The 22629-nt window shown below is 44.4% G+C and overlaps 2 protein-coding genes across 4 annotated transcripts in view; both read right to left on the bottom strand.

Annotated features, from left to right (window-relative positions):
* Positions 1 to 1058, bottom strand: part of osmr (oncostatin M receptor) — a 12740-nt gene extending 11682 nt beyond the window's left edge. For all 3 annotated transcript variants that reach the window (XM_083644413.1, XM_083644414.1, XM_083644415.1), the window contains exons 1-3: positions 946 to 1058; positions 647 to 798; positions 267 to 420 (exon numbers count right to left, since the gene is read on the bottom strand). In XM_083644413.1, the coding sequence (XP_083500539.1) occupies positions 267 to 420; positions 647 to 798; positions 946 to 1048 (409 nt within the window). In that variant the 5' untranslated portion in view covers positions 1049 to 1058. The remainder of the gene's footprint in view (positions 1 to 266; positions 421 to 646; positions 799 to 945) is intronic.
* A 3517-nt stretch (positions 1059 to 4575) lies between these two features.
* LOC310784167 (rho guanine nucleotide exchange factor 28-like) overlaps positions 4576 to 22629 on the bottom strand; it is a gene marked incomplete at its 5' end in the record, with an annotated part of 44534 nt that continues 26480 nt past the window's right edge. Inside the window, 29 exons of the mRNA XM_083645160.1 lie at positions 4576 to 4935; positions 5131 to 5458; positions 5804 to 6055; positions 6851 to 7015; positions 7160 to 7261; positions 7576 to 7623; positions 7718 to 7851; positions 7951 to 8079; positions 8411 to 8602; positions 9306 to 9403; positions 9557 to 9735; positions 9833 to 9909; positions 10327 to 10578; positions 11212 to 11329; positions 11504 to 11629; positions 11715 to 11965; positions 12362 to 12502; positions 12696 to 12817; positions 14054 to 14183; positions 14759 to 14816; positions 15517 to 15572; positions 15851 to 15995; positions 17124 to 17247; positions 17898 to 17987; positions 19513 to 19555; positions 20654 to 20734; positions 20941 to 21052; positions 21512 to 21686; positions 22263 to 22612. Of these exons, the coding sequence (XP_083501286.1) occupies positions 4745 to 4935; positions 5131 to 5458; positions 5804 to 6055; positions 6851 to 7015; positions 7160 to 7261; positions 7576 to 7623; positions 7718 to 7851; positions 7951 to 8079; positions 8411 to 8602; positions 9306 to 9403; positions 9557 to 9735; positions 9833 to 9909; positions 10327 to 10578; positions 11212 to 11329; positions 11504 to 11629; positions 11715 to 11965; positions 12362 to 12502; positions 12696 to 12817; positions 14054 to 14183; positions 14759 to 14816; positions 15517 to 15572; positions 15851 to 15995; positions 17124 to 17247; positions 17898 to 17987; positions 19513 to 19555; positions 20654 to 20734; positions 20941 to 21052; positions 21512 to 21686; positions 22263 to 22612 (4269 nt within the window). The 3' untranslated portion in view covers positions 4576 to 4744. The remainder of the gene's footprint in view (positions 4936 to 5130; positions 5459 to 5803; positions 6056 to 6850; positions 7016 to 7159; positions 7262 to 7575; positions 7624 to 7717; positions 7852 to 7950; positions 8080 to 8410; positions 8603 to 9305; positions 9404 to 9556; positions 9736 to 9832; positions 9910 to 10326; positions 10579 to 11211; positions 11330 to 11503; positions 11630 to 11714; positions 11966 to 12361; positions 12503 to 12695; positions 12818 to 14053; positions 14184 to 14758; positions 14817 to 15516; positions 15573 to 15850; positions 15996 to 17123; positions 17248 to 17897; positions 17988 to 19512; positions 19556 to 20653; positions 20735 to 20940; positions 21053 to 21511; positions 21687 to 22262; positions 22613 to 22629) is intronic.

Below are 22629 nucleotides of genomic sequence, written 5' to 3'. Positions count from 1 at the left end.
TCAGTTGAGCAACATTGATGAGAAGATTGGCAAAGGGGAAGAGAAAAAGGATGGGGGCCTCACTTGACACACAGGCTAATCTGTCTAAAATTGTCATGATCTGATCAGGGAAATGGTCCACACACACAAAATAGCCCTGTTTTCTATATAGTATTTGGATTCATAGTCAAGTCAACTTTATTTTACCGGAACACAAAGAACACAAATGGGGGAGAATTACATATTTATAGATTCATAAATTATTTATAGTCTTTTCACTATCTCACCATAGTTGGTCACCCACGTGCTCCACAGGCTTGGGATGGACTGATTGGAGAAGCGTCGTATCCTGACTGAGTGATCGGCACATTGCAGCGGCAGAGTAGAGGTCCATGTCCACGTGTAGACATCAGAACCCACAGGGTGTGCGCTCACATTACTCTAGATTACAAAAACAGGGACAACAATTTGCAATTGAGTTTTTTGATTTATGATGATCACATTTATTCATATTATAGGCTAATCCTAATATTAGGATACCGGTAGTGGATACTGTTTAAAGCAGGCAAATGATGTGGTGATGATCCAAACTTAGCCTATTTGGAACTACAAACAACTGCAACCAGCCTCTAAATGGCATCCAGACAACAGATCCTTCAATACTCACATTGTAAATAATGGTGAGGTTTTCAGTGCGGCCAATCTGAATTTCATAGTTCTCCAGTAAGTTGCTTCGGTCGACACGCCATCCCACCACAAGGCTTTGCACTTCATTGTTAGCTTGCAGATGACTGATGTTTGGTCTTGTCGGCGTCCAATCTAGCCAGTGGACACAGCAACACAATGTTTCAGCACTCACTCACATTTTTCCTACAAGAACAATGTTACAGGAGACTTTCAAGAGTGAGCATGGAGCTGATGCCCCTGAGGATACCCCTCCACATAGGCTAAATTAATCCAACACACCTGTTTCTGTGCAGAATCCACTGTGATCCTCGGATGTTGGAAACAACAGAAGCAGGTTAAATAACAAGGATTTCATGAATCTCATATTCCTACAGCTTTCCATAGAGAAATGATCATAGTGAAACTAAAGAGTAGTAATGCTGCATGTAGCCCTGCACAGTCTAACTGGCAGTCTCTTGAGTCACTGACAGCATGTTGGTTACTGGCAGGCAGCCTGTATTGAGTAATAATTGTATGGGCGGCCATGAGCGAAGGCGTACAATATCCTGCGATTGTTGCTGTTATGATACAAACTGTACTTTATGACTCCTGAAGGCAGGAATATCTCAGTAACATTTTAGCCTACAATAAGGCTACATTAATTAAGGGTTAGTTAATGACTATTAAGCTTATTAATTAAGCATTAACTAATGCTTAATTAATGTACCCTTATTGCAAAGTGTTACCAATATCTCTTATCCAATCAAATATAAAATCTAATAAAAACTTGTAAACACAAATGTTTGCAAATGACTCTGACTCAGTCAAAGGATCCAGTCGTTAGGAGTGTAGCGCCCACAGTTAAAACAGGGAGGAAGTGGAACCCAAAGGAGGCAGTACAGCAAGCACAGTCAGCTCTTAGACACAGGGATATCATAGGTCAGGTGCAGCATGGGCGTGGAGGCTTAGGGTTGTGCATAGGGAAACCTGTGTGGAACAAGGCATCAGTAATAGAAAAGAGGAAGATGGTAGTTGAAGAAGTACATAGGCAAGAGGAGGCAGTAAGATGTACTAAGGCAGTGTCGCAGGCAAAGCAAGGACAGTGGGTGAACTGGGAGAGTGTAGAGAAGAGAAAGTTGAAGTGGAGAGAGTTGTGGAGCATGGAGGCCAGCAGAATTAGATTTATTCTAGGGGCTACTTATGATGTGCTGCCATCTCCCCAGAACTTAAATCAGTGGTTGGGCGAGGATGGTGCCTGCCCGTTGTGTTCTAGTGTATGTACATTGAGGCATATACTGTCAGGGTGTAAGGTCAGTCTCTCCCAGGGGCGATACACCTGGCGTCACAACCAGGTGTTGAAATGTTTGGCAGCTGCAGTTGAGGAAAAGCGGCTAGAAGTAAATTCTCTAGTTGCTAGCAAAGAGAATAGACAGATCAAATTTGTACGTGAGGGAGAAAAGATTAGACCAATTAAGGTCAGGCACAAGTTAGGGCAGCTAAGTGTAGGTGGAGCCTGGGAAATGAGGGTTGACTTGAATGAACAGCTAGTCATCCCAGCATATATAGTTAGCACCCGGCTACGTCCGGACTTGTTACTGTGGTCTGAGGTAGAGAAGAGAGTTTATTTTATCGAACTCACAGTCCCGTGGGAAGATCGAGTTGAGGAGGCTTATGAGCGCAAGAAAGCTAGGTATGCTGAAATGGCAGCAGAGGCAGAGCAGCGAGGTTGGAGGGCTCGAGTGCGGCCTGTAGAGGTGGGCTGCCGTGGTTTTGTGGCAAAGTCCGTTATTGCCTTACTAACTGAGTTGGGCATTCGGGGACGGAGCCTGAAACTTGCGGTTAGCAACATGTCTCAGGCAGCAGAACGAGCAAGTGAATGGCTGTGGATAAGGAGGAAACATGCTAGCTGGGGAGCTCGCTAAGGTCAGATTGATTGTTTGTTGTTGGTCATGATTAACGGTCCGCATCAACAGGGCTGAATCATTGACAGTGGTGGTGTAGTTAGGGATTGTTTGTTGTTGGTCATGATTAACGGTCCGCATCAACAGGGCTGAATCATTGACGGTGGTGGTGTAGTTAGGGATTGTTTGTTGGTCATGATTAACGGTCCGCATCAACAGGGCTGAATCATTGACAGTGGTGGTGTAGTTAGGGATTGTTTGTTGGTGGTCATGATTAACGGTCCGCATCAACAGGGCTGAATCATTGACAGTGGTGGTGTAGTCAGGAATGTCATACCGAATCGACCTGGATAGCTAGGCTTAGATAGTGAGGTAATATGCAGTTGTGCGGTGGTAGCATGGAGGGGGGTGTTTCCAGGACGCTGGATTACACCGTTAAGCCTTCTTGAGGTGTCGTGGGCCTAACTTAACGAAACGTCGGTGAAGGAAGGTGCCCACTTGAAAACCCCAATGACATGCTTCATACTGCTGTTGGCTAGGGTAGGTAACTGGTGATTTGTGTCTTGTTTATTAGTTTGTTAGCCTGTTAGCTTGTTTTATTCTGGATTGGGCTTCTAAATGTGTTTTTCCTCGGATTTTGGCACAAGGGATAGTAACATCTTGTCCTGTGTATTAATTAATAATTGTAAACACAAATGTTTGCAACAAGATTTTTATATGGAGTACAATATGTTAATATGGCACTTCACACAGTTTTGAGTACATAGATTATAACGCATAACAAAACATACTAATGTTGACAGTACATGACACAATTTACACAATAAATTACAACTTGTCAGAAAAGGAGACAAACAAAAACAATTATCTTTCTTTACAGGAATCACTTACAGTATTGGATAGCAGGATTTTTGGCACTTGAGTCAGGAAAGAAATTATACAAATATCAGTTCCTCTTCAAACATTGTGTGCATAGGTAGCCTTTCCATAAAACTATACATATATTTAATATTTATACACTGGTGTCAGTAAGCTATTTCTTACATATTCCAGATGCTCACAGTCCTATGGGTTTTAAAATAGCTGAAAAGTACATAAGCATCATACTAGAGGAAAGCGGTTTAGACATGTACATGGTGTTGGGCTGCTGTGAGACTAAACTGGCTATAGGTCTCTTTTTTGTAATAAGTGCTCATTGGAAAATAATACCAATTCTAATGCTCCGTCCTGCTTTCCTGCTGCTTTAGGTCCCACTGTTTAGGGCAAGTATAACAGCTGATTTACGGAGAGCTTTTTGGGGGGATAAAAAGGCACAATGGTTTGATTACTCAGGAAAGAGAGTGACTGCCACCTACAGTATATTGATAAAGGCACACGTTTCTGCAAATATTTATTGTACTTACGCCCTCATCTGATTATACAGGGTTTTAAACATAAATAAACCCTTAAAAAAGTTGACAATTTTGTGTTTGGTTGATCATATCTCTGTTGTTGCTGTATCCTCAGCATTGTATCTTATCTCATTGGAAAGCCTATTCATTTCCCTTTACAATGAGGCCCTATTTGTATGGATCATGCATTTGTGGGATGAGCTGCATACAAATAAGGCCTCCTTGTAAAGGGAAATAACAGGCTTTCCAAAGAGATAAGATACAATGCTGAGGATACAGCAACAACAGAGATATGCTCGACCAAACACACATTTCCAAACTTTTGTTTATTTTTTAATATAATAGTATTCTCTTGGGGGGGGGGGGTTGACATTCATCAGAACATACTACATCCATCACATTTAGATGGATGCACACATAAAAACAATGCGCGTGCACACGCATGCACACACATATGCACACACACACACACACACACACACATATGCACACACACACACACACACACACACACACACACACACACACACATATGCACACACACACACACACACACACACACACACGAACCAAGCAAGCAACTGTCTTTTAACAGGTGCTCAGTGGCCAACACATCAGGCTGTGGTTGTACTGGTCAGCATCCAGGTGTGAATGTCTGTGTGAATGTGATCAGGGCGCTCCTGAAAAAGAGAGCATTGCTCTCAGTGAGACTCCCTCTGTATAAATAAAGGTTAAAAAAAGTACATTAGTGTCAGTCCAGCAGGTACTGTAGGAGAGCTTGCATTGCTCATTCCTCTTTCAGGATTGTCAGAGATACACAATGTTCTCCTCTCCTCCCTCCTCCCCGTTCTGTCCTTCCAGAGAGAGGTAAGCCTGTGGGGTGATGAGGGGGGCGAGCGAGGCGGAGGGCGGGTAGTCATCCTCATACAGCCCCAGGCCTGTGATCCCCGACCTCCAGGGTCCCAGGGAAAACCTGTCCAGTGGCGGACTGAAGTCTGCTGGAATGAAACAACAAAGATGCAGGTTTTCATGTTTACGGAGCCTCAGCCGGGGAGAGGCACTTCACAGTGGAAAGGGACATTTAGCACCTGGGACAGCGACCCTGCCCACACCTGCCTGGGTGTGGGAAGTCCAGCCCAACCCTACACTGAATATACATTGAAGGAGAACTTGAACCTCATCAGTATACTTACTGTTGTTGCTCCTCTGTGGTTGTGTGGCAACCCCGCTGCTGAAGGGGTGGATGGAGTGGCTGAGCGGCTGGGGACAGCTGTAGTGTGGGTAGGGCAGAGTGTCTGGAGCCTGGCTCAGGAGGGTGTTAAGGCTGTTGTAGAGGCTGGGGCTGAGGGCCATGTTGGCGGAGTGGCCGGGGCTGTGCAGGAGGCCGTCCTGGTTCTTGAGACACTGGTTGTTGTTGGGGTGGTGGAGGTGGTTCTGCTGCAGCGAGTGGAGCAGAGCCGCTTCGTTCTCATACATCGAACAATGACCATCCAGGCTGCCAGAGCGACTGTGGCTGGACACCTGGGAGGGAGGGGGAAACAAGCAGAGTGGTGAAATTAAGTCTGCTGAAATGATTACACCTATATTATGGTTATACTGATAAATCAATATGCTGATGTATTGGGCCGATTGGCTGAAATATACAGTAGTATTATCGATTTTATCAGATATTGGCGAGTCAATGTCATCTCACTGATATGATACAGCTTCCTCCTGATAGTAACATAAAACACTCTGTAATACCGGCAATGAAATGTTTCCCTTTACATTATTCAATTGCTATTACAGTAATGTGTTATTACAAATGAATTCTTCATTTGAAGAAGTGATGTATAAACTGTGGGTTGGGTCTTCCGTGTCTCCTACCTGGTATCCATCCAGTGGTATCATGACAGGGAGGCTTCTCTGGCGGTTGTGCGTCCAGCTCTGGAGCAGCCTCTGCTGGGCTTCTATTCTCTCCTTCTCCCTCTCCACGGCCCTCTGGCCCTCCCTCAGGCGGTCCACATTGTGCTGGTACTCCAGCAGCTGAGCCTCCAGCTCCTCACGCTCGCAGCGCAGCCTCTCTGCCTCCAGGAGGCACTGCTCCTCACGCTGCTCCAGCAGACTCTCCTGCTCACTCTGCCAGAAGGTGGTTTAGGGAGATATACTTAGGGCATTTCCACACGTACACAGCTAATTTTGAAAACAGCTTTTTCTATGTGTTCTGGCCTCCCGTCCACATGCAAACAACGCAAATGGTCACTGCAAATTGACCTTTTTGAAAACTCTGCCCAAGGTGGAGATTTTTAATATCTCTGTTTTCCTGTATTGGTGTGGATAGGTGAAACAGACATTTTTTGAACAGGCTGACATCATAGTGTGGATATTGATAGAATTCCGTTACATCACCACACAACCATCTTGGTAGGAAAATAACAGGTGATTGTAATCAATAAACAGGTGATTACAATCAAATGACACAGCCAATGAGCCGTGTGTATTGTAAAGCGCCATGTTGGTAGGAAATGCATTTGACATCATGGGAATACTACTATGAATAGTCATAGACTGTCTGGGGAAACAAGAAAAAAATGATTCAGCTATCTAAAACATAAAACATCAACACTAAGAATCAAAGAGCAAGAGCTCCTTTCTAGAGCAAGCACAATCAACAACAATGGTTTTTCCTCAGCTGTTTTGGATTGATTTAAAATTATGACCCCAACTCCATGTCCTGGTGATATAATTACAAGTTCACACAGCTATTTAAACTCTTTGAATATCAAAACATTTGGATGGGACAAATTCTCCCACTTGGTAACAGTCGCCACCCAGAATTGACCAACTTGATGGGGCTCCATGTGAATGCATAGTGTTTGGTGGGGTTGTAGGCGTTTCTTCATGACCTTATCAAGACAGTGCTATGAAGCTCACCTGTTGTTTCTCTCTGGCAAGACACTCTTTGTCCCAACGCAGCTGCTCCTGTTTCAGCTTGGCATGGAGTTTCTGAACCCCGTCCACCTCTTCTCTCTTCCTCTCTAAACTCTTCCTTTCTACTTCCTCTCTCCTCCTATCAAGACTCCTCTGCTTCTCCTGCTCCTGCATGACAAGGGAAACAGGTTTAATTTGATCAGTCATTATTTCAAAATGAGGCAAATTCATTATAATCCAACCTCTTCCAAAGTGATGTTGATATATATTTATATTTAGTGAATAATAATTTACAAGTTAATTAATTTATACCAGGTTGTTTTGGAGGGAGGCGGGAGTGCGGAGCTGTGGTCGTTCTCCCTCCAGAAGGAGTTTCTGCACCTCATAGCAGCTGTCCTGGAGGGTGACAGCAGCCTGCGAACACCAGGGGGAGACACCTGATCACACTACAGTTACTGCATGTAAAATCACTGGGACATCACTGTCACTGGTCTCAGGTATTTACAGTATATTTGATGTTTACCCTCTCCATTCAAAAGATTTTCTGTTTGCTCTAGCCATAGAAAACACTGGAGATACAAATGGGTCAAACCACATATTCACTCATGCGTTCAACCACAGATATTGAGACTGCGCTGAATATTGCACAAAGACAAATTCCTCATTTGTAACATGTTTACTCACTATGGCTATTAAATTAATCTTGAATCTTGTGTGTCTTTTCTCACCTGCAGACTGTAGAGAAGCTGAGTCAGACTCTGGACACTCTCTGCCACCTACAGGAGACTGTGTTATTACAGGGGAACAGCAATGTACATCCAGCTTTATCCATCAACAAACATTGTCCATAAGGAACTAGAGTAGCGGAACCTTTAACTGCGTCCCGTTAGGGTCTCCTCTTGTCAGCTCTGCTGCAGAGCTCCACAGCGGGCCGTCCGGCCCTGTCCACTCACTGTCTGACACAAGAGAGTTGGAGCTCACACTGAGCGTGCTCAGATAATCCGCTATAGGAACAAGAAAAAATGGAAGGAACAATAAATTGCTGGCATACAGGAACTAAAGTACAAACAATGCAGAATGTACTGTATAAACCTGTAACTCACGTTCGGAGGGAGATTCCTGGATGCTGCCGTGGCTGTTGTAGCTGCAGCACTCTGGGCCTTTGACAGGAGAGCTCAGGCTGTGCATGGAAAGAGCCTCACGCGCCTGCAGAATGCTCATGAGCTTCTCCGCTGCAGGAAAAAAATCTGTCAGTGAATAATTCTATTAATAATATTTGTATTATTTGAGCCAGATTTTTCTTATGGATTTGTCTCTTCTACTTTTATCCAAGTATTGATTTTGTTATGATTATTTTTTCTAAGATAAATGCTAATCATAATCTGTCTCGATCTATGCTAGGATATTGTCATGCTTTGAAAAAAGTATATATCTATATATACCAAAATATCTTGCTTAGAGCGCAAGAGTAGGCAATATTAAGCATATTAACAGATATATGCAGCAGGACCTTCAGCCTCATGCAGCCCAAACCGTTCGGCACCCACGCCACCTCTTCCTCACCTTCTCTCAGAGCGGCGGTGAGGAGCGGGGAGGCCTGACGCGGCACTTCAGTGTCAGTGTCCAGCTGGACCAGCAGGTGGTGCTGTGGGACAGTGTCCGGTGAGCGGAGGGTTAACTCTGTCAGCTCAGCATACAGCTGCAACTTCTCCTCCAGGGTGCTACAGATGTGCTGGTCCTGAACCAATAGAGTCTCTGCACAAAGCAAATAGAGTGAAATTGTTCTGTCAGATAAAAGTCCCCATTGTTTTATAAATACACAAACTCACCTACGGTATTTATAATTATAGAACATGAAATAGCTATAATAGTCATTTATACAGCATATCCAATTTATGTAGCCCGGTAAAAGCATCCTGATTACGTGAACTCGCATTCTGTTTCGTTCTACAGATCAGTCTGGACTCCAGCCCGCCCTCCGCAATTTTCAGAAATTATTAAGTGCACGCGGCAATCAGGGACCTGCCTCGTAGTTGACAACGTAACCGGCCAATCAGGGACATGGACACCGCTAGCAGCACAGTCTGGCGGCTCCCGAAGCAACGAGTTAGTTAGTAGTAGTAGTAGTTAGTTAGTAGAGTAAACACAGTCATAAGTGCAGTTATATTGCAGAAATAGACTCAATAACACCAATTATACAAGAACAAGAGCATGCCTCAGTGGAGTTTCTCGTCAGAAAAGACATTTCCGCCGTTCTTCTGAGTGGATTTGGTGATGGTGATTGGCTGAAGGCGTTTATCTGTCAAGGCATGTACTCCCACCCACTGAAATGGCTGTGGACGGATTGGAGTCCAGATTGATACGTACAGTACAGCAAAACAGAATGTTAAGTCTCATTATCAGGATGGTTTTAACCAGACTACCTTTTGTATGTAGTTAGACCAAACTTTTTTCTGACCTTGGAACTTGTGGATCTTCTGAACTCTGGCCTCTGCCACTCTCCTGGCCTCCTCCGACTCAGCACTCCGCTCCTCCTCCTCCTCCTCTTCGGGACAACTGCCATGCAGGCCAGGGGGTTAGATAATGAATAACACAAACACACATACACAGCAAACACACACTTATACACACATTAACCAGAACTATGCAGCCCTATACACATGCACACAGTAGTCACACACACAAATACACACACACACACACACACACCTCTCGACAGCTTGTCGTATGTGTCTCATCCACGCATTCCTCTCCTCTCTGGTGGCACTGTGAACTTCGTACATCTCCGGTCCCACTGAGGAGGCAGAGATGAGGAACATCCCTCTCTCCTCGTTGGCGACTTCCCGAACGATGAGCTTCTGCAGAGGGATTACAGGAGGCTTCTGGTCCTGAAAGAGTGGATAAAGCTGATAAATGAGCTGGGGAAGAATGCCGAGAAGACGAGTCGGTTCGGATTCGAAAAGTATTTGCCGGGTTGAGGCATACCACGGCAGCAAAGATGAAGCGCTGGTCTTTCTCTTGTAGGAAGACCAGAACATCTGTGAGCAGGAGGGCCAAAGTGTCTGAAAGGAGAATAGGTAGATCGGGGATCTAATTAGGTAATGTCCTCTAAATGCAAAATACTTTTAATCCCAATACATTAGTAATAATTACCAAAAAACAGTACACTTCCAGTCAAAAGACACACGACATTTTTCTTATTTATTTTTTTACTATTTTCCACATTTCAGAATAATAGTAAAGACATCAAAACTATGAAATAACGCAAATGGAATTATGCAGTGATCAAAGAAAGTGTAAACAAATGAAAACTACCTTCTTTTCACCCTTTGCCTTGATGGCAAGGCAAAGAAAGAAACTCATACATAGGCCTCAACTCCACTATTTAAGCATACGCCTTAAAATAGCTACAAACAGAACGTTCAATCAGATGGGTCCAAACTTTTGACTGGCACTGAGTGTCACAGAGAGATTCACACCTTTTAATCTGCCGGTGGCGGTCTTCCAGTACAGCAGGCCTTTGTGCTGCAGGCTCCTGTGTTGGTTCAGCTCGTGTTTGCGGAACACTTTGCCGTTCTTTAGCTTGGCTTGGCTCTTGTTCTCCAGCCGGGCCAGCACCTCCTGCAGCTCCTGTGCCCTCTCATACTTACTGACACTCAGGTCCACCGAGGCGATGACATCACGGATCTGCGCCAGGGCACATGACAGGTCCAAGTGCTCCTGACTGCCCTCTGCAGGGCCAAGAGGAGACACAGAGTTTACAGCACAGTAACGCAGTAACAATGTTGCCCAAAATACACAACAGAAAACGTATTAGACATTAGGGATGGGATGATGAATCGAAAAATTCAATATATTATCACAATACAAAAATGGGATAATACGTATCAAGTGAATTGTGATATTAGCTCCATTTATTCTACTGTAGTAACCCCAAATGAGACGGCTTGACCATCACAAATTCATAAGCTTTCCATCCAAATTCTATTATTGTCACTTTGTAAAAAAAAAGTTTACATTCTAGCAAGCTAATGCCATTACTATAAATAATTGTGTCATAGAAATAAACCTAATTCTGCACATTCAGACTTTTTTGTCATTGAGCTTTATTATTAATAGGGCTGCAACTAACGATTATTTTCATTGTCGATTCATCTGTTGACACTATTATATCATGTCGCGGTTGTGAAGCCCATATCACATGTCAAATCAACCCCATATCACATGTCAAATCAACCCCATATCACATGTCAAATCACATGTCACATATCACATGTCAAATCTTTATCGTACGAGAAGCATAATTATCATTCCATCCCTGTTACATGTACGGCTTTGTTCGGACCACAGTACGGTTGACATACCTTGAGTGTAATGTAATATCCTCTCCAGCAGCACTGGGTACTTGGTGATGCGTTGGGTGACTAACAGGATAAATTCTGGCACCTCCCGCCGTCTGACCAGAGAGTTATTGCTCTGTTGCTGCGTCAAAGAGAGTGGAGGGGTCCACACAAATATCAGAACATCAACAGTTCACTCCAGATGATAAACAGTATAAGAGCCAAAAAGCTTGAAAATTATAGTGTACACTAGTGCAAATGGCTTTTAGCAGAGTAGAGAGGAAAGTGCACTCCAGGCCTCAGAGCCGAAGCTTACTTTTATGAAGATCTGGAGTTTCTTGTTCTGCTGCTGCAGCTCTTTGAAGACGTTGACCGCCTCAGTGTGGTGACTACAGAACTCTCCATACACCTGCTTCATCTTCTCCGCATTTTCATCTGAGAACTGAGACAGAGGTGGTCAGAGATTGACTGTGGTTATGTATCTGTGTGCGTAGCGTGCGCACGTGTGTGTGCTCATCTCCCCCCACCTGCTGAAGCAGTATGTCCCCGATGCGATGGATGAGGTAGTTGCGGGGGTTTTGCGGCTGTGCTGTGGCCTGCTGGCGTTCCTGCAGCGCCCCGAACAGGTTCCTGTGGAAGAGCAGAAGGGGGTCCAGGCAGGGGAACATCCTGGCCACACAGTCCCAGTCTAGCTGCAGCTCCGTCAGCATGCCCCTCCTGAACACCTCCGACATCACCGTCAGGGTCTGGATGTGGTGCAGCTCTGTTTGCATCAGCTCTATACAGAGGAAGGGGGGGCACACACAGGTGAATTATAGACACCTGAATATCTGGCGCAAATGTCCACACTTACTACTTTGAGTAATACAGGCACTGCTCAGAAGCCAAAATAGATAAAATACCATGAACTTAAAGAAACTCTGCTGATTTTCAACCAGCTTTGTATGATTACAAAATCAGTAGTATATCAGAAAGCTGTACAAAAATTGCAGAAAGAAAGAAAGAAAGAAAGAAAGAAAGAAAGAAAGAAAGAAAGAAAGAAAGAACAACAAACAAACAAACAAACAGATAAACAAACAAAGAATGAAGAACAAACAAACAAACACACAAACAAAGAGAGATTGGGAATAGTTAAAGAGTTAGCTCTATGGAGGAGGCAGGAGCATCGTCTCACCGTAAATGACATCCTGTCGTTTGACGATGTGCTTGTCGTGTTTCCTGCAGAAGTCTGGACTGACTGCAAGACTCCAGGACTCCGCCTCCAGTCCCAGCATCTCAGCTGACAGCTCGCTCAGCAGGGGGGCGTCAACTGCTTCTGTGACAACAACAAAACACCCATCATGTCTGCCTTGTAAACAATAATCTTCTGTTATTCTAAACTGACCCGTGTAGAGCTATTTGCCTGGTTAAATACATGATATAAATTAATGAAGAAAGCATCCCAGTAGCTAAATATCATTATCATCATATGTGTATAAGGAATTATCACATGAGCTAGGCTTGCTCACCCTCTGGGGAGATGGGCGGTTCGGTGGATGGGGGTGTGGCTGTGATCGGCGTCCCCTCGTCAGTCAAAGAGCCACTAGCCCAAGCGGTCACACCGGCCTCACTCTCCACATCGCTCATCCATCTGGACAGGAGCAAAGCAGTTATAGCACTTACTACAAAAGGCAAAGTAGTGTGTGTGGGTGCACGAGTGAGTATATATATATTTTTTAATTCGATGCAGATATTTTTATTCTGAAGTCACCGATGGCTGATATTTTGTGCTGAGATTCAATATCTTTGTTCATGGCAAAAAACAACAAAAAACAGATCCTAAAACACACTTTTCACTAGGTTTGCGGCAACATAAAGAGACAGTTCACCCCAAAATCAAAAATACATATTTTTCTATTTTTCCTCTTACCTGTCCATCTAGATCATTTAGTGTGAGTTGCAGATTTGGAGATATCGGCTGTAGAGATGTCTGCCTTCTCTTGAATACATGGAACTGTATGGCAATCGCTTGTGCTGCTCAACGCGCCAAAAATAAAATACATTTGAAAAACGAAAACTCAACAGCAACGTCTTCCAGGAATCATAACCTGTTTACTCAAGATAATCCAACCAGACCTGGTTTCAAGTAGGAACAATTTTCTTTCGACTGAACTACACCCACCACCCATCTCACCGTGCGGAAGGAAGCGCGCATCTAACATTAGCTTAGCTGTAAAGTTAGCTTAGCTTAGCTGTAATGTTAGCACACCTTCTGCACAGTGAGACGGTTGGCAGTTGTAGTATGGTTGAAAGAAAATAGTTCCTACATGAAACTGCTCACAAGGTCTGTGGATTATCTTGAGTAACCGGCGGGTCATGATTTCTGGAAAGATACATTGCTGTTGAGTTTTTCACAATTTTGGTGCTTTGAGCACCACAAGTCGAGTGCCATCCAGTTCCATTATATCGGAGAGAAGGCAACCATCTCTACGGCCGATATCTCCAAAACTCGGCAACTCACCCCACAACAATCTACATGGATAAATAGCACTACAGGAAAGAAGAAAAATATTAATTTTTGATTTTGGGGTGAACTGTACCTTTAAGACAGGGTGAGCCATTCAACTGGACGGGAGGGAAAACTCTGGGATACATTAGACCTTAACTTGGAAAATGTATTTACAAAAAAGAAGGGGGGGGACAGGATTTAACAATTAAATGAATCATTAAATACAGAAAGAAAAGTGCAGATGTCATTGCAGGCTTTAGACTGTTTTTGTGTAGCTGTGGTCGGGGAGGAAACTATCATATCGGCGGTGGACCACATGGCTGGCTCATATCCCATATTTAATGAAATTAAAAAATGGCCCCCATATTGCCAACCTACCTGCTGTCTATAGAGATGGAGAGGCTCTTGGAGAGAGGGGCCACTGGCTCTCTCTTCTCCTTTGGCATGCTGGCAAGTGAAGAGGAAGTGGAGGAGGAAAGAGAGGCTGGAGAGTTGTCCTTCACAGAGTCTGGAGCGGAGCAGAGCGAGGAATCAGTCACACTTTGGAGGCTTTCTAAAAACAAATACTTCAAACGTCTGTTTAGTGTTCCCATGCTTTGTTTATGTCTAAGTGGAATAGTTACTGTATTGTGGGGCAGCGAGGAGGTTGGTGTTTGTTATGTTTCATTGTTTAACTGGGCCAGAGGTTTACAATTACGTCAATATCTTGGTCAGAGTCTTGGTCACATCTAAAACTCTATGAAGACTTAGAGGCTTGCATAATGTAATAAAATGATTATTTCATTTAGTGTGAGAAACACTCAACCTCCGTACTCAAATAAACACACATGCATGTGTACACAGTGGCACGCACGCACGCACACACACACGCACAACCAAGCCCTGATCCCCCACTGAGGAAGATTAAAATTTAACCTTTTAACAGGGAAAGAACAACAGGGGGCGAGGGCGAGGGGGAGGTGAGTAAATGGCTTACTGAGTCTACAGGAGAAACAAGGGAGGACAGGTGAAGAAGAAAAAATATATAAAAGCGAGGGAGGACGCTATGAGAGAGCAGAGAGGGAGGAGTGATTTCTAACTCACTCTGCGGGAGAGACGATGCCTTGCTTTTCATCAACGATGCATTCCTCTCCTGAGGCTTCTGAGGACACACATAATCATATTAACATCAGCAGCTGCAAATTATGTCTGTCCTTTTAGGGTGCCATAAAAATCAAGTTGTTGTTTAGCTATTGTTCAAAATGTCATCACTGGATTCAATTTGTGGTGGTTAGACAGACAGAATGAAAGGGAAACACCGCCCTTGGATACTCATACACTGTTATATATTATGGGCCTGTGATGTTCCCTGTGCTCCAGGAGGTACGTGCTCATTAAGTGTTGTCATTTACTGTTTTGGCGTATCCACTTTTCCCAGCTCTACTTCACAATCACAAACTGATTTCCTACATTTCCCAGAAAGCCCTTCGACACAGACAAGAGGGCGCTGCATTCAATAAAAAATGGGAGTATGGATGTGGATAAATTAGTATCGCTGCCCCTTCTACAATGGATATCGTCTTGTGTGATTGTTGACCACGGATGAAAAATTGTGAGTGCCAAAACCTGCAGATTTACTACATTTGGCCAGTTATCCGTGGGAATAGGAAAAATAAACCACCAAACAACAATATGGACCCAGAAATGCAAGGTACATTGCCAATAGCTGTTTGATTTTGATTTTTAATACAGTGTTAGTGGTAGATTTTCTATTTTAATAAAAATGTTTAATGATGCATGACTCTTGCTTGTGGTGGTCTGAGGTGAACTGAGCTATACTGTATGAGTCTGGTGCGTGTTACCTTCCCACAGACTGCAGCCGACTCTCGACAGCCCTTATGGACACTCAGGAAACAGGCTGCAGGCAAAGATCACATCTCAGTCATCTGCTCGGTTAATTGATAGCCGACACAATTAGCAAAACTCTCTAGTCCATGTGCAGACGGTTGCTTAACTGTCCCTCTCCTCAGCAAATGCTTACAATCGATGTTGATCTGGGAGGAGGAACAGCCTTGACTTCACTGCTATTGCTGAACAAAACATGGAGAGTGCCCGTGCGGAGATTTACGCAAAACCGAAATAGTTGAGCAACTGCGGGACATAAAAGCACAGCAGCACAGACAGAGTAACACTCACTGGAGCACTGCAGCAGCTCCTTCCCAGAAACAGGCTTATCACAGGCCACACAGAGAGACGGGCCAGATGGACAGAGCGGAACAAACTGGTGTCCATTTGCGGCTCCCGGCTTCTCCTTCGCCTCCTTCACCTCTTTCCCCTTCACCTGCAAAGCAAGTCGTAAATAACTTCAACCTCAGTCACCCGGCGGGCCTGCGGTTGATGGCACGATATCGTGGGAACTGGGAAATGTTAAATCAGTTACAGAGTATGACAGAGTATGACACAGTATGACAGAGTATGACTGGTACAGGCAGAGAGAGGCAGCTGCCATGTCCATTCTCACACACCTGTTTAAGTGGAGTTAGATGGGATAACGGGGCCTCTCAGTGGCTTTATGTCTGTTTACTTTGTTAAGGTCCACAGGGACCTGCTGCACTGCTCAGTCAGTCAGGGGGGGAGGAGTTAGGGGATTCCTCTGTGTGTGTGCGCTTTAGAGGGCTGTTTATTTTCTTATCAAGGTTAACAAGGAAGTCTAAAAGAGTGTGTGTTTATGTGTGTGTGTGTGTGTGTGTGTGTGTCTGAGCACACGTGGAAACATGGACATGTATCAAACACGTGCACATGTTTCTAAGAGTTGGAGGATCCTATAGAAGGTGTTGTGGTTGCTCATGCTGTGCTGCGGGTCTGTAGAGGATCCTATAGAAGGTGTTGTGGTTGCTCATGCTGTGCTGGGGGTCTGTAGAGGACCCTATAGAAGGTGTTGTGGCTGCTCATGCTGTGCTGGGGGTATGTAGAGGATCCTATAGAAGGTGTTGTGGTTGCTCATGCTGTGCTGGGGGTCTGTAGAGGATCCTATAGAAGGTGTTGTGGTTGCTCATGCTGTGCTGGGGGTCTGTAGAGGATCCTATAGAAGGTGTTGTGGTTGCTCTTGCTGTGCTGGGGGTCTGTGCATTATGTAAGAGGATATTTTCACTGTGTCCTGTTGCTAAGATCTGAGGAGAGGGAATTTTCTCTCTGGCCAAATAAAGCCACCATGTGCAGACAATGGCTGCCCAGCACAGGAATTTGGACCGAGCCTGTCTGAGCGGTGGTAAACCTTTTACTATGCTGCTTTGGGAGACCTTTCAGTTCTGTTTTTTTCTCTTTCCAATTGTGTTACATAAATGTTTTTTTTAATCTGAAACTGCTTTAAAGCAAAATCTCAGCCTCAAACCGCAGGAATCATATTTTCCAGCGGAGCAGAGGTCATTTTGCAGCCTCACCTTGGTCTTGTTGCAGGTGCTGGACTCACCTTGGTCTTGTTGCGGGTGCTGGACATCCTGTTCTTGAGGAAGCTGAAGGTCCGGCTCACTTTGTACTTCTCCGACTCGACTTTGGACGGGATTATATATTTATCCCACTCCTCATCCTCGATCCTGTGTCGACGTGAACATTTCAGTCAGCAGTCATCACAACTCATTCCAATATTTTGGCCTTTGGAAGACTGCAGCGTTCAAGTCCAACATGATATAATGATATAATGATGATTTATAATGATAATCACTTTATTACTAGCTCAATAAATTAAATAAAGTTAAATAATGTGGGATGTTGGTGTCACACTGGAATGGAAGAATGTCCGGCCTGCAGTCTTCCAGGACCCCTGGTTTACAGACCATTACTCTTAAGAACATGCTTGGCATGCTTGGAAGTTTTGAACTAACAGTCACTAAGGGCTCTAGTAGTCTATGCTATTTATAGTATGACCTTGGCAAGATCGATGCAATTAATAACATGTCAGCTATTCATGGCAACTTGGTTACATTAGACATTCCAGGTGAAAGGTAACAATGACAGAAAGTAAAGAAGGGGAAAAACATGCAACACCACATCGACCCAACAGCATGGACTGACATTACAACTGTTAGTACTTCCGGAGATTTGTTTATGACCAAAAACACCTGCGAAGAAACCGTGTTGTTATTGGATGAGTCGATGCATGACTTGACAACAGGGTTAGTATGCGTTAAGCCGGGCAGTCTGGGCACCTCGGCCGGTCTGCACATGCATGGCAGCGAGAACATACTCTTTGAGGAACTCTGTGAGGGTGAGGTGTTGGAGTGAAGTGCTGCTCTCCTCCTCTGCTGACTGGGCCCGCTTACGGAAACCCAAAACCCTGCATGGATATAACACACCTTAGACCTGGCTGCTGTGGTCCGCTCCGTCAGGAGACCTACTGTTACTGTTCCCCCCCATCTACAATTATAAGTCGAACGTACATGATCTAAGGGTCCACAAACCTCTGTTTAAATGAAAGGTCTGTTTAAAGTGCATATGGGACACCGGGAAGACTACGGGTTTTACATGTAGCTGGTGACATCAATATTTGTTCTACATTCTGTTTTAGTAAACAATATTATAGAATATTAGCAAATGTTAATGTCAGGACTTTTACTGAGCATGTGAATGACTGGGGCAGCATTCACATTTTGTTAACAAAAAAAGATGCATGTAGCATGTTGATATTGTGAGTAAAATGTTGGGTGAATCTGTTCAGACTGGGGTTCTGAATATCTTTAGAATAATGATCTAATACAGTCATCTACTGACGTAATATGATCATCTAGTTATCTGATATGATCTAGCATGATGCCTCCTCTGTTAGCAATGCATGTTTGATAGCAAATGGAATGTATTAGAGCATGATAAACTAATGAGTCAGTAAGATGATCAGTGAGCACGGTTTGAATATGCGCTGTTGACGTGCATGAAATCAAACAAAATAAACAGTGTGCCAAAAGGTGGGATTGTGAAATGAATGATACAGCTGGTTAAACCTACAGTATAACATACAGTACATACATACTGTAAATTCAGTGTCTATAATATAGTCTATAATATAGTCTGAGACAGTGTTGTAGTCAAGTCACTATATCTTGAGTCAAGGGCAAGTCTCAAGTCCGAGTCATGAAAGAAGAGTCAGAGTCAAGTTGGAGTTGAGTCGCCAATACCTGAGTCCAAGTCCAGTTACTGAACATGAGTGGATCCACATGTAGGTGGAACACACGTGCCTGCCCTTGCAATTAAATGTCACAGTATTAATATAGCTATCAATATCTTATGCCAAATTATTAGGGCTTATTACAAAAAACAAAAACAAAAAAGTCTTTATCAATTAACAAGTCCGAGTCCTCATCTCCAACTCCCGAGTCCGAATGCATGAATGAGTCCAAGTCTGAGTCATCAGTGCTCAGGTCCAAGTCGAGTGACGAGCCCTGAAGATGTGTCCACTAGACAACAACACTGGGCAGAGAATCAGCTTGATGTTTGTGGGGTCTGCAGTCCGGGAAAGCCCTCGGTCGATCTGTTTACTCAGGGTTATTTTGAGGTCGCAATCAGAGCCGATTCTGGCCCCGGCCTTGTAACAGGAAGTATGTCACATCCTGCCCAGCCAGACCCCAACCACAGGTTTAACACTGGGGATGCGCGCGCGCACAGACACACACACACACAGACACACACACACACACACACACACACACACACACACACACACACACACACACACACACGCACCCACATCCAAGCCAACCTCTAACTGCTGGTCAACATTGGTGCCTAAAGAGAGGGGATGTCTGTTCTAAAAGTCTGAGCGAGAGCCTTCAAAGTTTGAGCTGAAGAAATCACAGACTGCTTTTTACCTCTTTTCCCTCGGCGTCTCGGTCAGGCTGAACGCTCTCTGCTCTGCAACGTAGAGTCACATGAAAGGGAGGATGAACATGTTGCCATTTCATTTCAAGTTTGAAAACAGTATTGCTGATTGTTAGTAAGAGGTTGCAAAACATCGTCCCCATCTCCCAATGAAGTCAAAATGATTCTGTGTAGAAGCACAGGTCAATATTAGCATCCCTGAGAAGGCCTTGGTCCAGCACAGCCCCTACAGAGAACGAGTCAACACGGGAAAGAAACTTGGAAAGCCAGATGACAGCAAAGATGGAAAATCAAAAACAACGGGCAGCAACAGGCAAACAAACATGTCCCCACGCAGGAGCAAAACAAGGAGAAACAGCGATCCTCTTTGATGTATAATGCTGCTGCATGTGGAGAGAGAACTTTTCCAAAGCCTCTGGATACAAAGTGCACGTTACATATTCAGGCCACTGCTTGTCAGTCTTGATATCATGTAACTGAGCATTTTAAACAGAAGAGCTTTAACCACACACACCCCCCCCCCAAATTCACATTGTATTAGTAATAAATAAATAAATAAATAAATAAATAAATAAATAAATAAATAAATAAATAAATAAATAAATAAATAAATAAATAAATAAATAAATAAATAAATAAATAAATGCCTTGACGTTTTGGAGAAAGTCTGCTCTTGATCATCCAGCACTGCATAATATTGGTAGTTAGGTCCATTATTGAAACAGCAGGTTGTACATCTCAAATTATGAGCCGAGGCAGCACTCACCACCAAAAACAAAACCTTCCAAAAAGGACTCAGGGCTGCACAATTATGTTTACCCAGATTATTTTTGCAAGATTTTGTGATCACGGTACTGCAAAAAAATATAGTAAAATAAAACCATAAAGAACATTAAAATTTGAATTAAAATATTTTCAACTACAGTGGGCATTCTGTTGGGCATATTGTTTCAATGTTGCCGATATGTCAATAATACAAAATTATACACAATTGTGCAACCCTACAGTACAGACAATCACCAATTTGTCCCATAGTTCACCGAAAACACCAACAATGAAACACACTGTAACCCAGGACGCCTTCACCAACCACGTTTCCAAGTTGGTGTTGGATGCTGCACTTGTACTTACTAACTTGGTTGAGACGAGAGAGGGGTTTAGAGAGAGATAACGCCTGGAGGAGAGAGCGACCGCTGCTGCTCAATGTGACATCTACACAGGACAAAGTACGGCCTTAATGGTGTATACTCACGCACGCACACGCACACGCACACACACACGCTTTATAGAAGTTGAGTGGGAGTGATTTATGACACCTGTCCAGTCCTTCCTCTGTCAGACATGTGGCACATGTGTCCATTCAGTGGGTTCCTAGGGAGCAGAAAGGTCAAAGGACAGAGGGGTGAAAGTTGACTCACCTTCTGCCAGGTCAGAGATGGCTGCGTCTCGGTGCAGCAGGGGCCGCGATGGCTTGGCCTTGGGGGAGGAGTAGGAGTAGGAGCGCAGACGGACCTCAGCCTCCTCTGGATTCTGGATGAGAGCAGGGACAGATTAGGCATGCGCACAATGTGAAATGTACACGTCATCCCTTGTGGCAGAGCAGACCGGCAACTCAAAGTTTTATTGTGCTTTTATGTTTTTATTGCGTGTTTTCTATGCAAACCAATTTTCTCTCAAAGGACAATAGACTTTTAATAGCTGAATGAATGATCTGCCCATTAAGTGGACCTGAGCATGCTGGAGACGGGCTGTCAAGTGGTTCCGGATGTTGGAAAAGAAGTTTCATCACTACAAGTCCTTGACAAAGGCAGTCATGTCCATTTTGCCGACAAAAGTCAAAGACTGTTGAATCCCTCACAAATAACGTTATGAGTTTACAACATGACATTATCAATAATTATCAATAAGAAAGAGGAGCATGTGATTCTGCAGGAGGGGGACATGGATATGCCAGTGAAAACAAAAGGTATACTACATGTGACGGCGTACCTTGGTAGACTTGTGTGTGCTGTCGGAGTGTGTGCGGTTGAAATCTGGCGATGTGTCGAAAGAGTCCCTCTCTTCTCCTGAGCTGGACTGGAGGACGGGCTGCTGCTTTGGGGATGCGGAGGGGTAGGAACGACCCAGAATGTCCTCTTCACCACTGTCACACTCGAGACTGGGACTACACACACACACACACACCCACACAAACACAAGCCATTATATTTGTTGGTGCGTCATCCTCATGTACTCTGTTGGAAAATTTATTGTGTCTCCTTCATTCCACACTGTGACAGGGAGGATGCTGCAGCGTGGAGGAAGCTGTAAGGAATGTACCGAGCGACTTCAAAACACAAACCGCCCAATTGTGTTCAAGCTTCCTGCGACTTCCCGTCACTGTGACCACTGCTCTAAACCTCCAGTAATGCTTTGTTGAAATCTTAGAGAGATTATTCTTGGTTATCTTAATATGGGTTAGCCATAGAAATGTTTCTCATTCTTACAACAACACACAACCCATCTCAATTGGTCCAACACTTTAATAAGCAGTTGCATTGCTTTCATTTTTCTGCCAAATGGAATCAAATTGGCCGCAACGCAGACTGTTGGCTCTCTCATTTTGTTTGGGTCAGAAGCAGTGATGAGGAAGCCACACTAGAAGCTGCACAATTAGAGATAATGGTTTTAATCCACTTTTCTCCGTGCACATTTCCGAATGTTTGAGTCATGAAGATGAAACGTGGAGATAATGTCCTACCTCAGGCCGCAGGTCGCCTCCAGCAAGCTGCTCCCTCTGTGACCCAAAGCAGGAGAGACTGGCAGGCACGGCTGCGTCTGGCGCCTCTGTCCTCCCTCAAACACACGGAAGGCGGAGGCCAGGGGGGAGGAAGGAAAAGAAGGGGAGGAAGCAGAGGGAGAGACACGAGGGGACGGCTCCCCGGGATGACCCACGGCCGAGCCTTGGATTCCCCTCTCCCCGTTCTGGGCCTGGGATGGGTGCCGGGTCTCGCTGCTGGTGACCACGTCCCAGCATGGGCTGCCGACCCGGGCCACAGAGCCTCCCTCGTCCTCCCCTGGAGAGCGGTATTTTATATCCACATCATCCACCTGCAAGGGAAGGGAGA

Source organism: Poromitra crassiceps (genome assembly GCF_964638095.1).
Source record: "Poromitra crassiceps genome assembly, chromosome: 10".
NCBI classification, from domain to species: domain Eukaryota; kingdom Metazoa; phylum Chordata; class Actinopteri; order Beryciformes; family Melamphaidae; genus Poromitra; species Poromitra crassiceps.
This window is presented reverse-complemented; position numbering and strand designations above follow the sequence as displayed.